This window comes from Leptopilina heterotoma, unplaced genomic scaffold (assembly GCF_015476425.1).
Source record: "Leptopilina heterotoma isolate Lh14 unplaced genomic scaffold, ASM1547642v1 Lhet_218, whole genome shotgun sequence".
Taxonomy (NCBI): Eukaryota; Metazoa; Arthropoda; class Insecta; order Hymenoptera; family Figitidae; genus Leptopilina; species Leptopilina heterotoma.
In genome coordinates this window covers 581,179-600,589 of record NW_025110935.1, presented here as the reverse complement: position 1 = coordinate 600,589, position 19,411 = coordinate 581,179, and the positions used below count along the sequence as shown (strand labels likewise).

The following is a 19,411-nucleotide window of genomic DNA, read 5'->3' as shown; positions in this document are numbered from 1 at the left end:
ATATATTCTCGTATTTGCAAATATATACATTGTCTCTTACCATATATATACTATCTCTCCCTCCCCCTTTCTCTCTCATTCTCTGAATCTCAAATTTAGACATTCAATAGTTGTTGCATATTTTGCAAATTGCATCTGAGGGCAATCATGTTTTTCATTTGGTATCCGATTTTTAGAAACTGTTACTCTTTAGTTTAAGCAGCAAGTGACTTTTTTATATTTTAATAACTGTGATCATGACCAGATTCTGGAGAATCTGGTAAACTATGGGCAATGTCAAAAAAATTTTAAACCCACAAAATTAATATATTTTGACTATGGGCACAATTTATAGGAAACTATGTCGAACGATGAAAATATTGAAAAAACTGAAAATTTATATACTTTGACTATGTCAGACTTCGCACTCGACAATAATTATATAAAAAAATATGTTTCAAACTAAAAAAAAAAGTAGTAAAAAAGTAGCTATCGAAAAATTAAACTTGACGACCAAAAAAACCCGTTTTAGACACTTCACAAAACTGACAAATATTCCATTCTATATTTATTGTCTTGGCTTTTTTCCAATTATCATAAAAAATATTTACTTCTTCCTTATTCTGGTAATCAATCAATGAATTCCTGCAACGAATTTTATTATTCATGAAAGAATTTAAATATTTATACAAATAATTTAATTCTTGCCAAGAATTTTATAAAAAAATTTAATAATTGATTACTTTCGACTAATTTAATGCAAATTCTAATTTAAATAATTGAATTCCTGAGAAATTTTTATTATTCATGTAAAGAATTGAATTCTTACGAAGATTATTACAAAAAATTTTTTAAATTATTGAATTCTGTTTGAAAATTTTATGAAAATAGTTGATATTGAAAATCATTGAATTGCGAAAAGTTTTTAAAAATAATTAAACTTTACAAATAATTCTATTAAATCTTTTAAGAATAATTGAATATCTGACTGGCATTTTATTAAATTTTTTTGAAAATAATTGAATTCTTAAATAGCATTTTATTATTCATGAAAATAATAAAATTGAATTCTTGCGAACGATTTCATTATAATTTTTTTAAATAATTGAATTTCCAAGAAGAAATTTATTAATTTTAAAAATAATTGAATTCTTGTGAAGAATTTTATTAAAATCTTAAAGAATAATTAAACTATTTAAAAAAAATTTAATTAAAATTGTATTTAAAATTATTTTTTTTTCAAACAATTTTATTGAAATATTTAAAAATAATTGAATTTCTGTGAAAAATTCTAATATTATAGTAAATAATTGAATTCTTCTAAAGAAATTTAAAAAACATTCTTTTAAATAATTGATTTTTTCGAGGAATTGAAATTAAATTTTTAAAAATATGTCATTACATTTTTTGAGCAATTCCTGTAAAATTGTATTAAAAATAATTTAAATCCTGTGATAAATTTAATTATTTGTGAAAATAATTTAATAGTTGCAAAGAATTTTATTATTTATAAAAATAATTAAATTCCTGAGAAGATTTTATTATTTATGAAAATAATTGAATTATTGTGAAAATTTTTATCAAAAATTTTTTTAAAAAATTGAATTTCCTTGACAATTATTTAATTGCGAAAAGTTTATAAAAATAATTAAATTTTACAAAGAATTCTATTAAAATTTTTGAGAATAATTGAATGTGTGTGTGACATTTTATTAAATTTTTTTTTGAAAATAATTGTATTCCTAAAAAGCTAAAAATTAATGAAAATCATAAAATAGAATTCTTGCAAATGAGTTTATTATAATTTTTTTAAATAATTAAATTTCCAAGAAGAAATTTATTACTTTTAAAAATAATTAAATTTTTGTATGTAATGAATATTGTTATTTATGAAAATAATTGAATTTTGCAATGAATTTTACTAAAATACTTTAAAATAATTGAATTTTCGGGAATAATTTTGTTATTTATCGACATAATTGAATTTTTTCGAAGAATTATTTATGTAAATAATTTAATTCTTAGGAAGAATTTTATTTAAATTTAAAAAAATAATTGAATTATTGCAACAAAAATTTAATTGAAATTGTATTTAAAGTAATTGATTTCTTTCGAACAATTTTATTAAAATATTTGAAAATAGTTGAATTCCTGTGAAAAATTCTAATATTTTTGTTAATAGTTGAATTCTTCCAAAGAATTTTAGAAAAAACATTTTTTTTAATAATTGATTTAAATAATTGATAATTAAATTTTTAAAAAATACTTATATTTTCTGATCGATTCCTGTAGAATTGTATTAAAAATAATTAAATTCCTGAGAAGAATTCTATTATTTATGATAATAATTTAATTATTGCTTTAAATTTTATGAAAAATTTGTTTAAAAAATTGAATTTCCATGAAAAAATGTTATTATTAGTGAATGTAATTGAATTATTGTGAAGAATTGTATAAAAATTTTGTTAAATAATTGATTTTTACGAAATTTTTTTGAAAATGCTATTCTAAATTATTTGAAGTCCTGTGGAAATTTTATTATTTATGAAAATAATTGAATTTTGGATGAATTTTATCAATTTTTTTTAAATAATTGAAATTCTTTTGCGAAAAGATTTTATTTTGTTCCTACGCGGTTACATTATATCGATATTTTTCTAAGGATATCAAATTGAGATCAAAAACGTTTAAAAAATTGTTGCGAAGCAACATTTTGATACGTTTTTTCTCTGAATTTTTTCTCAATTTGATATCCTTAGGAACACAATGATAGTAAATAAATAAAGTATGATATTAATTTAATCCCGACAAGTAAGAAAACAATGATATAATTTGTTATCCAACGTAAAATCTCTTGTAGAATGAGGGAAAATGATCATTTAACCTGAGAATTGAAAAGGAACACGAAGAAGATATATTTACACAATTTAATGACGAGAAGAAGAAAGCTTTGGGATTTGACAAAAAGGATTCGAATATAGATGGTGTAATAGTGTCTGGCAATGGAGATGGTGGTTCTCTCTCTCTCCAGCGCAGGCTAATTCTTATGCGATCGTAAATAACCTTTGCGCGCTATATCAAAACTTATATAGCGCGCGCGAGACTCCGAAGCCCCTTTGCCACCAAACGACGTCTCAGCACCACCATCTCACCATCTCAGATCTCACCATTCTCCAACTCTCACTCCATTTTCCTTCTTCTTCACTCTTTCTGTCCTTTAACGCGCGCCACTCTCTTCCCTGCGCCTGCCAGAACCATTTCCTCTAAGAGATTAAAGATACAATTCCGCGATTCTATTAATTAAGAAAGTTAATTGCAAGTTAATTCAATTTTCATAATTGCCCATCACCGAGTTTTCAAGTCACATTTATTCTTTGCTATCAGAAACAAATGACGACTATCTAATACTTTTAATTAAAAGTAGTTTGTTAATATCACGTTGTATGTATTATGATTAGTGTGTGGACAAAGGTTTTTTTTTATACTTTTTTGGAAATTTAATTATTTTAGTTTCTTCCCATGTTTTTCTTTCAAAATTTGCTCAGAGAAAGAAAAGTTCAGAACTGAGTTAGGTTTACATCTTATAACCATTTTTGACTGAATCAAAGCCTTTAAACTACAATTCTAAGTCCTAAGTAAGTTCAGGGCCCGGATTCTTCGACTTTTCTAACGAAATGTGACTTTTTTCGACTTTTTTTTATGAAAAAATGCGACTTTTTCGATTTTTTCTTTCAAATTTTTCGAAAACATCAATAACTTCTTTTTTAAATAAATATTTAATTATTATTTTTCCATAGGAAATAAAATTATTGAGAAGAAATTTATAAAACATTAATAAGTAATTGAATTTTGTAGAAGAATTTTGATATTTATAAAGATAATTGAAATTTTGAAGAGAATTTAAAAAAAATTTTTGAAAATAATTGAATTTCTGCGAAGAATTTTCTTACTTTTGAAGATAATTGTTTTTTGTAAAGAATTTTATCAGAAATTTTAAAAATAATTGAATTTCTAGGATGAATTTCATTATTTATAAAGTTAATAAAATTTTGACAAGAAGTTGATTAAAATTCTTTGCAAATAATTTAATTTCAGAGAAGAATTTTATTATTCATAAAGATAATTGAAATTTTGAACAGATTTTTTTAAAAATGTTAAAAAGTAATTGAATTTTGCAGAAGAATTTTGATATTTATAAAGATAATTGAAATTGTGAGGAGAATTTTAAAAAAAATTTTGAAAATAATTTAATTTCTGTGAAGAATTTTCTTACTTTTGAAGATAATTGAATTTGAAAGAAGAATTTTATTATTTATAAAGATAATTGAAATTTTGACAATAATTTTATTAAAATTTTTTTTAAATAATTGAATTTAGGAGAAGAATTTTATTATTCATAAAGATAATTGAAATTTTGAACAGATTTTTTTAAAAATGTTGAAAAGTAATTGAATTTTGCAGAAGAATTTAGATATTTAAAAAGATAATTGAAATTGTGAGGAGAATTTAAAAAAATTTTTGAAAACAATTGAATTTCTGCAAACAATTTTCTTACTTTTGAAGATAATTGAATTTTGCAAAGAATTTTATCAGAACTTTTGAAAATAATTTAATTTTCGTAATTTTGACAATTGAATTTTATTAAAAGTTTTTTTTAATTTATTGAATTTAGGAGAAGAATTTTATTATTTATAAAAATAATTTACATTTTAGAGAGGATTTAAAAAAAATGTTAAAAATACCTCATTAAAATTTTGCTATGAATTTTATTAAATTTTATTAAATTTTATTCCGGATTGTTTGATATTGAAGTATGTGTTGTCGAGAAATGTGATTTTTTTTTGACAATTTTGACAATTTCCTGTTTTCTTTTTGGCATTTTTTCTAAAATTTCATGCGAATTTTTTGTAAATTTTATGCGACTTTTTGTGACTTTTGTTGTGAATTTATGCGACTAAAGCGACTTTTTTTGAGCCTTAAAAACGATCCGAGCCCTGTAAGTTATGCCTGAACACATACTTTTAAATTTATTATTATTTTATTTATTTATTTATTTTACTTATTTCAATAAGTATAGTTTGAAGACACACTTTTAAACTCTGTTTTTTTTTGCGCGATAGTGCAATAAATCGAAATAAAATTCCTCGGTGGTTTTTTTTTCAATCGTCTATAGAAAAATGAATATAGTTTCATCGACAATTTTTTTTTCTTTTTTTTGTTTATTACCTGATGCTTTGCAAATATAGAGAGAGACACTCTTGTATTTCAATAAAGAACCGAAATATATACGATGCATACATATATACACGACTATGAGATGTGTAATATTCGTAAAAGCAATGGCAGTTCTGTGTGCTTTCCACCTGTCGAGAAACGCGTGAGAATTGCGGTAAACCGATATTTATTACAGAGGCGAAGAGCTTCAAGGATTTAATTCCGCGAAACCGACACGGAACGTTTTAGTCCTATATGAACGTATTAATATCATGCTAAAATGTAAATTTACAATCTGCAAAACATGTTTTCTACATATGCGAATATGAAACCAATCGAATTTTGATATAGGGTACAGTGGGGGGCAATCCACACTGTACCCTATATCCAAATTCGATTTTATGCCGCATCCGGATTAGAAGGATCGTTTTTTTTTATATTTTCTTCGAAATTTATTTTATTCCAGATATAAATTTAAAAAAAAAATTTTTATTCCAGATTTAAATTTACAAAAATTTTCTTATTCCAGACAAAATGAAAAAATTGTGTTTGATATTTTGAATTTTTAGATTTGATTATTATCTAGGTGTAGTAAATTTTACTTGTTTTTAAGAATTTTTCAAGAAATGTTCTTTTTAAAGTATTTCTGACCGGGGAAAATAGGAAAAATTAAATTAATTAGTTTCCATCGCGAACTGAAGGAAGAAAGATAACTAAAAGCGTTCGTCTGGAAAGAAATTACTGACCTTGTTTGCTGTAAAAGCTCCGCATGAAACTGTCAAATCCGCTCGGTGACTTTTTCTTAGTAATCTCTCGTAATTATATTTTTCAAGTAAACGAAAGAATATATATATATATAATCGTCTTTCTTCAATTTTCCTTGAGGTATTTATTTCATAGTTGCATTTTAACATAATCTTTTGTTTCTTTTAATACTAAAAGTATATTTACTTAATGTAAAAATTAAAAATTCATTAAAAAAAAGAAAAAATTGAATGGTAAATAGTAAAATTTATTTTAAAAATGAAATTTAAACTGTATAAAAATTCAAATTTTACAGGCTTCGCACTCATCTACTAAAACCTACTATTTACTACTTTTTTTATTATGCTACTATTTGGGTACTTTTTTTAGATTTCAGATACTAAAAGATACTATTTCTGTTTTTTTTTTTATAATTCCCACTACTTTAAATTCGCTAATACTAGAAATAAAAAAACTATTCTCAAAAATTATAATTAAATTCTTCAAAACGATTCAATTATTTTCAAAAAATATTCGAAATTCAATTATTTTCAATATCTAGTATTTTTATAAAATTTCGCAAAAGAATTCAATTATTTAAAAGAAATTGATAACATTCATCTAAAATTCAATTATTTTCATAAATAATCAAATTTCCACAGAAATTCAATTAATTTAGAATAGCATTGTCAAAAAAATTTTGAAAAAATCAATTATTTAACAAAATTTTTATACAACTCTTCACAATAATTCAATTACTTTCATTAATAATAACATTTTACATGGAAATACAATTTTTAAAAAAAATGTTTGATACAATTTTAAGCAAGAATTCAATTATTTTCATAAATAATAAAACTCATTGAAGAATTTCAATTATATTTAATCCTATTTTAAATTAATTAATCGAAAAATTCAAGTACTTTCACAAATAAAATTTTTGACAAGAATTCAATTATTTAAAATAAAAAAATTGATAAAATTCATCCAAAATTCAATTATTATCCAAAATAACAAAGTTTTTTACAGAAGTTCAATTCTTTTTAAACGTTTGAATAACATTTTTCGCAGTAATTCAATTATTTTCATAAATAATAAAATGTCAATTTCTCAAAACAATCAATTATTCAAAAAAAAAATGATTTTTTTAATTTCTTTGGAAGAATTCAATTATTTACATTTTACAAAAATATTAGAATTTTTCACAGACATTTAATTATTTGCAAGTATTTTAATAAAATTGTTCCAAAGAAATCAGTAAATTTAAGTATACAATTTTAATTAAATTTTTTTGAAATAATTCAAATGTTCTTTTAGATTTTAATAAAATTCTTCCCAAGAATTTAATTATTTACATTAATAAGTCTTCGAAAGAATTTAGTTATGTCGATAAATAATAAAATATTTCCCGAAAATTCAATTATTTTGACTTTTTGAGGGATTTTAATCAAATTCTTTGGAAAATTAAATTATTTTCATAAATAACAATGTTCATTACATGAAATCAATTATTTTTAAAAGTAATAAATTTCTTCTTGGAAATTCAATTATTTTCAAAAATTCTAATGAAATCGTTCGCAAGAATTCAATTTTATTATTTTCATTAATAATAAAATGCTTTTTAGGAATTCAATTATTTTTAAAAAGAATTTACAGTAATTACTTAAAAAATGTAATTTTTCTTAATAATTTAACTTCATTTCCTGGAAAAATCAATTATTTACAAAAATGTTTTTCTATTAATTTCTTTGAAAGAATTCTCACTTATTTACGAAAATAGTCGAATTTTTTATAGAAATTTAATAATTTAATAAAATTCTTCCCAAGAATTCAATTATTTACATAAATAATTCTTTAAAAGAATTCAATTATGTTGATAAATAAAAAAATTATTCCCGAAAATTCAATTATTTTGAGGCATTTTAATAAAATTCTTAGCAAAATTCAATTATTTTCATAAATAACAATATTCATCAGAAGAATTAAATTATTTTTAAAAGTAATAAATTCCATCTTGGAAATTCATTTATTTTAAAAAATTCTAATAAAATCGTTCGCATGAATTGATTTTTATTATTTTCATAAATAATAAAATCCTTTTTAGGAATTCAATTATTTTCAAAAAAATTTAATAAAATGCCACACAGACATTCAATTATTCTTAAAAATTGTAATAGATTTTTTTGTAAAATTTAATTATTTTTAAATAATTAAGTTTGAAAGTGAAAGTAAAAATAAAATTCTCACAATCAGTAAAAATGAAAGCGAGAAAAAAAATATACCAAAGCGAAAGTAAAAACGAAAGTGAAAATAAAAGTCAAAAAGTGAAATTACATAATCTATTATTAAATCAGTCAAATTTTGCACTTACTCTTAGTAGAATTTTTGTGAATCAATTTTAGAAAATAGATTTAGATTCTCAGGTTAAAATTTACAGAGTGAAATATTTATAGTTTTCTCAACGCAATTAGAAGAATTAATCAAAAGATACTATTTCCAATTAATAATTAAAATGGAGGCGAAATATTAAAAGCACTTAGGAGTCATTACATAAAAAGAGAATTTAAAAATGAAAATTTAAAATTTCAAGAAATAATTATATTAATAAAATTACGACGAAGCAAAGTAGTTTGAAAAGTCGCTAAATCGATTAAAAAAAAATTCTCCGAGTGCATTAAACTGAAAACAAAAACTGATCCAGTTACATTGATATTGAAATGAAACATTAAAAAGGAGAAGAAGCATTTCAAGTTAAAATTGATTTTAAGTTGAAACTTTATTTAATTTTAAAAGTAGATACTAGTTTTTAATTACATTGTAATTATTATATATCCAGAGAAGCTATACACATATATATATATATATATATATATATATATATATATATATATATATATATATATATATATATTGAATTGAAAATTGTAGAAAAAGCATTAAGCATTAAAACCATATAAATTGTCGATAAAGGGAGTGCAAAGTTAAAACATTAAATATAAAAGCTCCATTCTAATTACAAGCCGCAAATTCAGATTCAATAGAATCTTACGAGCAGAAAACTTTCTTTCATTAAGAGTATTAAGTTAATTCTTTTATCGCGCAAAGTGAAACTTTTCTGTAGATTCCCTTGTCATGGAAGCTGAGATCACGATTCATGCGCAGCTTGAAAAGAAATAAAACGAGCTATCTTTTTCGACGACTCGAAGGTATTTGCAACCATTTTTCAACTTCAGTCGGCCATTGCCAACGGAAAATTTAATATTGTTACCCTGCGAGAACAGATATAAGCTGGGAGAGAAGGAAAAGAAAGAAGGAGAGCAGGACATTATAAGAAAGTAGAAAAGAATGAAAGGAAGAATAAGGGAGGTTTCAATGTGAACCGACGACTGTCCTGGGAACAGTTATGCTTTAAACTGTCTTGCAACTTTAGCAGTTTATCGTGTACTTGCAATACTTGCAAATCTGAAAAGTATTCAGGAATTGTGTCTTTGTCAAAAGAGCAACGTTTCGTCAAATTTCTTTATTTTTCTTCAAATAGTCAGTTAGTTTTTCTCTCTACTCACTGAGCTCTTTTTCCGTTGCTTATAAGTAGAGAAGAAAAATTCTGCAAAAAAAAAAAAAAATCCAGGCTTTGTACTTATCTACTAAAATTTAAGATTTTCTAACTTTTTTACAATCTGACACTATTTGGATATTTTTTTGAGATTTTTCACTCAGAAAAAAATTTGTTCGAAACAACCAAATTTTGGTTGAATCAACCAAATAAATGCATTGCTATACAGTCAACCAAACGTTTGTTTGATTCAACCAAATAATTTCTTCCAATACGTTTATTTGTATTAACCAAATGGTTATTACACTTAACCAAAAAATTTTATTTAATATAACTAAAAAATTTGTTTATTTTAAGAGAAAAGATTTGTTTGATTCAAATAAATAGTTTTAGTAAACGTATTTGGTTCATTTAAATAAATATTTTTGTTTACTTAATTTTTTTTATTTATTTTCCTCTAATAATATTTGAATATCCTAATTTAATATTTTCTAGTACATATTATTGGTTAATTTATAATTTATTATATAATTATTGATATTTTAAAATTATACATATAATAAATCATAAATTAACCAATAATATGTATACTAGAAAATATTAAAAAGCTTTGAAATTAAAATCTTTAAAAAACTAAATCTGAATATTTCCATAAATAATAACATTTTTTTACGCAGAGATTTAATTATTTTCATAAATAATACAATTATTTTTAGAAATTCAATTATTTTTGTAAATAATAAGACTCATCGCAGAATTTCAACTATTTTTAATACAATTTTAATTAAATTCCTCGAAAAATGTAATTATTCTAAAAAATTTAATTTAAATTCTTCGAAAGAATTGAATTGTTTAAGAAAAATTTTAATTGTTTATTAGAAATTAATAATTATTTTTAAAATACATTTTTAATGAAATTTTTTAAAAAAATTTATAGTGAAGGAGAATTTAATTATTCTTAATATAATTCTTTGTCGAAATTGAATTAATTTAGAAATATTTTTAAAATCCATAATTTTCAATGTCTATTATTTCAATAAAATTTCCCAAAAGAATTCAATGATTTAAAAAAAAATGTTATATAATTCGTCGAAAGAATTAAATTATTTTCATAATTTATAAAAATCTTCAGAAAAATTAATGTCTTTTCAAAAACTCTTATAAAATTCTTGTAATAAATTTAATTATTTTCAATACAATTTGAACATAATTGATGGAATTTAATTATTTTTTAACATTTTAACAAAATTTGTTTATAGAATTAACTTTTTTTAAAAATTGTAATAGTTCCTTTAGAACAATTCGATTATAATCCGTACAATTTTAATTGAATTCCTAGTCTTAAGAATTTAACTTTTTTTTTGAAAGAATTGAATTTGTATTTTTCAAATTTTAATTTTCCATTATTTTTATCCATTACATTTATAAATTATAATACAATTTTTTAAAAATTTTTTGGAAGAATTCAATTATTTACAAAAATATTAGAATTTTTCACAGGAATTCAATTATTCTTTAAGATTTTAATAAAATTCTTCCCAAGAATTCAATTATTTACATAAATAATTTTTCGAAAGAATTCAATTATGTCAATAAATAACAAAATTATTCCCGAAAATTCAATTATTTTTAAGGAATTTTAATAAAATTCTTTGCAAAATTCAATTATTTTTATTCATTACAAGAATTCAATTATTTTGAAAAGTAATAAATTTCTTCTTGGAAATTCTATTATAATTTAAATAAAATTTTAATAAATAAATAGAAATTCTAAGCAATAATTCAATTATTTTCATAAATAATAAAATTCTTTTCAGGATTTCAATTATTTTTGAAAATTTTAATAAAATTGTTTGAAAGAAATCAATTATTTAAAAATTTAAATAAATTTTAATTAAATTTTTTAAAAATAATTCTTTGAAAGAATTCAGTTCTGTTGATAAATAATAGAATTATTGCAGAAAATTAAATTATTTTGAGACACATTAATAAAATTCTTGGCAAAATTCAATTATTATTTTCATAAATAACAATATTCATCACAAGAATTCAATTATATTTAAAAGTAATAAATTTTTTCTTGGAAATTCAATCATTTTAATAAATTATAATAAAATCGTTCGCAAGAATTCAATTTTATTATTTTCATAAAGAATAAAATACTTTTTAGGAATTCAATTATTTTCTAAAAAAAATTAAATAAAATGCCACACAATCATTCAATTATTCTCAAAAATTTTAATAGATTTCATTGTAAAATCTAATTATTTTTAAAAACTTTTTGCAATTCAATGACTTTCAATATCTACTATTTTTATAAAATTTCCAAACAGAATTCAATTATTTAAAATTTTTTTTGGAAAAATCTACGCAATCATTTAATTTTTTCCTAAATTATAAAAATTTCACAGGAATTCAATTAGTTATAATTAGAATTTACATAAAATTAGTCGAAAGAAATCAATTATTTAAAAATTTTTATAAAATTCTTGTCAACAATTAAATTAATTTTATAAATATTTAAATTCTTTCACATGAATAATAAAATTCGTTGCAGGAATATTCAATATTTATTAACAATGTTCAGAGGAATTAAATTATTTAATTAATTTTATTAAAAATTTTACTAAAATTCTTCAAAAGAATTCAATTATTTAATAGAATTTTGATAAAGTTCTGAATAAGAATTGAATTTCAGTTGGAATTTTAGATAATAATGGAATTTTAGAAGCGTAATAGTCTTGATTTATTTTTAGAAATAATTGAATTTAAGTAGATTTTTCAAAAAATTTGGAAATTTTAATTTTTGTAAAACTGTATAATAATATTTAAATATTTATTTTGAAATAAAATTATTAAAGTTTTGAAATTTGAATAATTTTAATTAAAAATATCAATATATTGCTGGCTTTTTAAAATCAATTATCAAAAAAGTTTTGCAAGCACTTTTATTTCGATAAATATTCATCTTCTTTTTGCTCAAAATTTTAAAATTGTATAACTTTGAAAAAAAGAAATTTTCCAGCGTTTTCATAATTAATAGAATTTTTTCAATAATATGAATAATATAGATGGAGGTACAAAAAATTAAAAGTATCTATCATTGAAAAGTAGAGGTAGTCGATTTTATCCCATTTCTCCCCTAAAAATTTTCGATTACTGGATATTTGTTCTTTGGTCTATTTATTTTCTTTTCATTAATAGATTTTTTTTATAGTAAAGAGAATAAATAAAACAAAAAAAATGACCGACGAAGAGGAGAAGCATATTTATAAAGAAGAAATTCAGTTTCAAATGATGAAGTTTTTGAACAACGAACATGATTGACGTAAATCCGAGAATTTTTCAATACCATATTTTCACGCGCCGAATAACTGATTTTTCTATAAAAAAATTTTTTTATTCCTTTATTTATTGCGTTAAGCTCTGTAAAAACTGTTTTAATTGAATCCATTTTATGGAAGAATAAAACTCTCTCCCCATCGCTAGAAACCACGGGATATTGATTTTATTTTGTGATTTTGCAAAATGCATAATATATCAATATTTTACTTTATTTTCACCCTATTTCAAGATATTTTGTAAATTTTTCCAAATAAAAGAAAATATTCTATTATCATACCTACTCTATTATTAATTTTTCTTTATCCTAGTTATAAATAAAATAAAATTTTAACTTGTCAATTTGTCCATTTGTAACTTGTTTTTAATTAAATTTCATTAATTTTAATTGAGAAAAAATTTACATTTAAAATCAGTTATATTTTCCAAACAGTTTTTTTTCTTGGAAGAAGAATGGTATTTAAATCAATAGTTAATAATGTGATTTAGTTTCAGAGAATAGATTTTAATCTAAATCAGTGATAATTGAACTGAATCGAACTAAAATTTACTGAAATTTTAATCGTTTTTTTTTGTTATTGTTCTTTATATTAATATTTTTATTTCTTTGTTGTATTATATTTTCTTCGTTGTAGTAATGTATTATTGTAGAAAATTGCTATTACGAATGAAATGAATAGTTTTGGAAAGTTATGTGCAATATAAATTGGTTTTGAATTCTAAATTATGATTGTGCATCTATATACAGTGTTTGAATTTACTGAGGAGGAAATGAGCGAACTATTGAATAATTTAATTAATCGAGAGAAGTTTCTTGATGTGGTGAAGAAGAGCTGAATAGACAGAGTTTCGATTCTCGGATCAAATTGTTCGAACCACAAATCGTGGTCTATTACACTTCTGAGCCTATTGCGAATCGCATGTGAAAGGATTTAGCCAAAAGCATACGTATAATGTAGCAGGCTTTTGATCCCTAAGCCTGCTTGTATTGACGTGTAATGACGAAGGTTTCGAATCTCTAATTTCCCCCATCGAATACAGTCCATATGCCCATGAACTTTCATTTCTTCCAAATTTAAGGTTTATTCTCGAGACTCATAATCGATATTAGCCGAAAATGTAGTAATTAGTAATTTTTAGTAGTTTTTTAATACAATTAGTAAAAATTAGTAATTTTTAGTAGTTTTTTTTACTAATTGCTAGTAGAAAACTACTAATTCATTTGTAAGTTGACTTACTAATTTGAAATAGTAAAAAATACGACTTACTAATTGAATTAGTAGTTTTCTACTATAAATTTGTAAAAAAGTACTAAAAATTAGTAAAAAATGTTACTAATTCTAATTGGTAAACGAATCCGCACTATTTCATAAGTAGAAACTTACTAATTCAGATTTAGAGAGTGACTGACGTTTTGCTTTTGAATTAGTAAAGTTCACTAATAAATTAGTAGAAATTACTATTTATTTAGTAAACTTTACTAATTCAAAGGCAAAAAAGTCAGTCACTAATTCAAATTAGTAAGCATTTTTACAAATCCACATTTAGAGAGTAGAAGCATATTTTCTATTGAAATATTAAAAAAGGTTGAGAAGTAGAGTAGATACAATTTTATTAAAAAATATTAATCGCTCTTATTTCAAATAAATACCTACTGAATCATTACTATTTTTCCATAGAAATTAAGATTTTCGAACATTTGAAATTCAAACTTGTTTGGAATTCAACAAATTATAAGAATATTAATATAAAACATGAAGAAATCAATCACTCCGAGTCTTCGACTCGTAGTGATTGCTTACTTCATGTATTATAATAATTAAAAATAACCGAGTGATAAAATCATTATTTTTTATTATAACAAAATTGTTACTGTAAATTCTACAAAATTATTTTCATCATTTCAGTTCAATTATTTATTTTCTAGAATTTTTAACTAAAATTCTTCTTTAAATCAATTATTTTTAATGATTTTTTGAAAAAGTCCTTTGAGAATTTTTAAATATATTTGTTTACAATTCAATTTTAGGAAATTTAAATTATTCGGAAATTCTTCAATTAATAATAAATATTATAAATATTAGAAAATAAAAACTTCAAATAATTTCAACTAAAAATTCCAATTAAACTTTTTCAAAAAAATCATTTCTACATAATTGTTAATTCAAGGTGACAAAAAATTCAAATTTCTAAAATTCACGCTATAATGCTTTTCATATTCAATTATTGTCTGCAATTTTAACTAAAATTCATTTTTAAATCAATTTTTATTAGAAAATTCTTCGAGAAATCAATTATTTAAATACAAAAATAAATAATTTATTGAATAATTGAATGTTTTTTGAAATTTAAATTCTCATAAAGAGTTTCATCAACAATATTTTAAAAAATTAAATTTTTCTGAAGAATTTTAATAAAATGATTAAGAGTAGTTACATTTTTCGAGGAATTCAAGTAAAATTCTAATGAAATTTGATAAATAATTGAAATTATGCGATGAGTTTTATTATTTATAAAAATAATTGAATTATTGCGAAGAAATTTATAAAATATTTGTAAATAATTGAATTTCTGTGAAGTTTTTATTTTTTATTTATGAAAATAATTGAACTTCTAACAAGAAATTTTTTTATTTATGAAAATAATTGAATTCCTAACAAGAATTTTTTTATTTATGAAAATAATTGAATTCCTAACAAGAATTCTTTTATTTATGAATATAATTGAAATATTGCGAAGAAATTTATAAAAAAAAAATTGTAAATAATTGAATTCCTGTGAAGTTTTTATTTTTTATGTATGAAAATAATTGAACTCCTAACAAGAATTTTTTTTTTATGAAAATAATTGAAAAAATATTGTGAAGAAGGTTATAAAAAATTTCTAAATAATTGAATTCTTGTGAAGTTTTTATTTTTTATTTTTGAAAATAATTGAACTCCTAACAACAATTTTTTTTTATGAAAATAATTAAAATATTGTGAAGAAGTTTATAAAAAATTTCTAAATAATTGAATTATTGTGAAGAAATTTATAAAAAAATTTTAAATACTTGAATTCCTGTAAAGTTTTTCTTATTTATGGAAATAGTTAAATTTATTATTTGTTAATAATTGTATTCTTTTGAAAAATTTTATTAAAATAGAAAATACTAAAAATCATTGAATTAGAATTTATGAACATTTTTTTGAAAATAATTGAAATTTTGCCAAAAATTTTATTACAATATTTGAAAATACACACTATTATGCTTTTAATGTTCAATTATTATTATATAAAATTTAAACTAAAATTACATTTCAAATCAATTTTTATTTGATAGTTCTACGAGAATGCATTTATTTAAAAATAAAAATAAATAATTCAATGAATAATTATAAATATTTACTTAAAATTCAATTCTTATTAAGAACTTTATAAAAATTTTTATAAATAATTAAATTTTTTTCAAGAATTTTAATAAAATTTTAAATTAAAATAATTAAATAATTGAATTCCTATGAAAATTTTATTATTTATGAAAATAATAAATCAAAACAATAACAAATAAATAAAAAAATAAAATTTGTAAAATATAAATTCAATTATTAAATTCTAATAAACAAATTGTATCAAAACTTTTTTAAATAATTCAATTCTTTCAACGAATTTAAATAAAATTTTTAAGAATAATTACATTTTTCGAGGAACTCGATTTCTATTAAAAATAATTGCAATCATGCGAAGAGTTTTATTATTTATAAAAATTAATAAATTCCTAAAAAGAATTTTATTATTTAAGAAAATAATTGAATCCCTGTAAAAAATTTTTTACTTATGGAAATAATTGAATTATTACCAAGAAATTTATACAAAATTTGCAAATAATTGAATTTCTGTGATATTTTTATTATTTATGAAAATAATTAAAAATTAAATGTTTGCGTAGAATTTTATTAAGATTTTTTTAAAATAATTGAATTCTTTTAGAAAATTTTATTAAAATAGCAGATATTGAAATTAAAATCTTCAAATTGAGGAAATTTTTGAAAATAATTGAAATTTTGCCAAGAACTTTATTAAAGTTGTTGAAAATAATTGAATTGCGGAGAAGAATTTTATTATTTTTAAAGATAATTGAAATTTTGCCAAAAGAACTTTATTTGAGTTTTTAAAAATAATTGAATTTCGGAGAAGAAGAATTTGATTATTTTCAAAGGTAATTTAAATTTTGACGAGAATTTAAAAAAATTTTTTAATACAATTGAATTTCTGCATAGAATTATAATTCTTTTGAAAATAATAGACTTTCTTTAATAATTTGTAATTTCTTCAAAATTTAATTGTTTTTACTGTTTATGAGACAAATAAAAAAGAAATCAAAAATTCAAAATTTTCGTATGAATTCAAAAAATTTAATTTTTTTAGGACCATTATTGTATCGAATATTTCGGATAATAGATGTGCAATTATTTGCTCTTTGGGAGAATGTTTTGTTTTTGGAAATTATAAAGTTGTTTGTTTTTGTTACAGGAGAGAGAACCGAAGCCATGCAAAGGGATGCTGGATACATCTCTTCCGGAAGTGACATTAGGTGTTGGTCTCGACTCCTCCTTCCTTTGGCGTGGCTTCTAACCATCGCCCGAAACAGACAAACTTTCCTGCATTAAAGCAATTACAGTATTTTATGTGTACCTCGCTAAAAGATACATGCACACCCAGACAAGATCTGTTGATAGAAGAGGCCAGCATTAATTTATTAGTTTAATTTTCAAGTAATTTACAAACTTTCCAAACAAAGAGAGAGGTGGGACATTGAAAAAATTTCTCATCTTTAAGAAATATTTCTCGCTTTTGTACATAAATACATTACATTTATATTATAGTTTTCTCGCATTGAAAATTGAATCATATTTTCCGAAAAGTCAACCAATGCTTCATCTTTTTTTTGTTTTTAAGTATAGCAAAACAGTTGATAGTGTGTAGGAACTTTTAATCATTCCATAACTGTATTTATTATTTTTTTTTGAAAAAATAATTTCTTTTTGATAAAAATGTGAAAATAGTACGATTTGGGCATATTTTTGGGACGAATATTGACGAATATTTAGAGATTTAATAAGGAGATGCTATTCTCCACCTGAGAACGCCAAGGTCACCGCTAGATGTCAGTTCAGTTCTTTCTTGGATTTTTTACTGACATCTGGTGGTGATCTTGGCGTTCTCAAGTGGAGAAATTCTATCAAAAAATTGATATTTTTAGCAAGAGCCAGGAAAAAAATGAAAAATTAAATTAAATACAAACAAAATAATTAAAATTATCAAAATATTTCCGAGGGACACAAAAATTGAAGACTTTCATAGATATACCCATATCTAATAAATAATCTCTATTTTTATCTTTTTTATTATAAAAAAAAATACAATCAAATGATAAAATGATCAATCTTCCATAATTTATTTTTGAAATGTAATAATTCAATTTTATTCACAAATTTATTTCCTTTTAAATTTTTTCCATGACACAAAAGTTTATTGAAAAATAAATTGTACGCTTTTATCATCATGGAAATAATATATATACGTATTGAAATATTTTCGACAAAATTGAAGTAAATCTCATTAACATGAACAAATTTTAATTAATTAAAATATATTAAGCACTCATATAGAGAGTAAAAAGCGTTTATTCATGTAAATATTGCTCTTAAGAGAATATAACGTGATAATGTTTGTTAATTAGTGGGAATATTTATATCATTTTTATGCATACCCATGTTTATTAATTGAATATCCAATAATATTTTGTACAAATTATTTTCGACTCTCATCGCCAAATTGCAAATGAAATGCGTTTTAATAATTTTCTGTTCATCTATTATTCATTAATTAAAAATTAATTATTTGTTTTTTTTTTCTAAAAAGAGTTTTTAACTTGTATTACAAATTGGTATTTTATTGTCTTTTTACAACACGCAATTATTGCATTTTTATTATATTGTATGATTGTTATAACAATAACTTTTGACTGATATAGATATTTTATCTGTATGACTTGATTTATTTATAAATAAGTTTAAAAATTAGATTTAAGGTTTTCTGCGAAAATCGGGTAATATTGTCAAAAAAAGAATGTGTAAAAAGAATTACAATTTTCTATTCTGTGTCGAAGGGTGTAAAAAGTTTTTTTTTAAATTGTTGCCTAAAAATTAAAAAATGTAGTTATAAGAGAAAAATCGTTAAATTACTCTAAAACTGCTTTTGTATGATAATAAATTTATTTAATAATAATAATAATTTGATTATTGTTAAATAATCCAATTTTGATATAATATGAATTAAAATGGAATTATTGTAATTGAATTTATAGATTATGAAATCGATACATGTTTCAAAGAGCATCAAATATAACTTGATAACCACAATTGAGAGATCTATGAAATTATGCAAGTTTAATTAAATATCTCTAATAAGCAATAAACTACTTATTCATATAGAATACGCTTTCACACTTTTTCATTAATTTAAAAAATTAACTTATTTTATTCACAGATTTCGCACTCGATAATTAATTTTCAAAAAGTAGCAAACAGTAGCTTT

General features: G+C 21.4%; 1 protein-coding gene across 1 annotated transcript in view; it reads left to right on the top strand.

Annotated features, from left to right (window-relative positions):
* Window positions 1-18,332, top strand: part of LOC122501897 (basement membrane-specific heparan sulfate proteoglycan core protein-like) — a 185,101-nt gene extending 166,769 nt beyond the window's left edge. The window contains exon 7 of the mRNA XM_043611665.1: window positions 17,345-18,332. Coding sequence (XP_043467600.1) covers window positions 17,345-17,481 — 137 coding nt within the window. The 3' untranslated portion in view covers window positions 17,482-18,332. The remainder of the gene's footprint in view (window positions 1-17,344) is intronic.
* The last annotated feature ends 1,079 nt before the right edge of the window (window positions 18,333-19,411 follow it).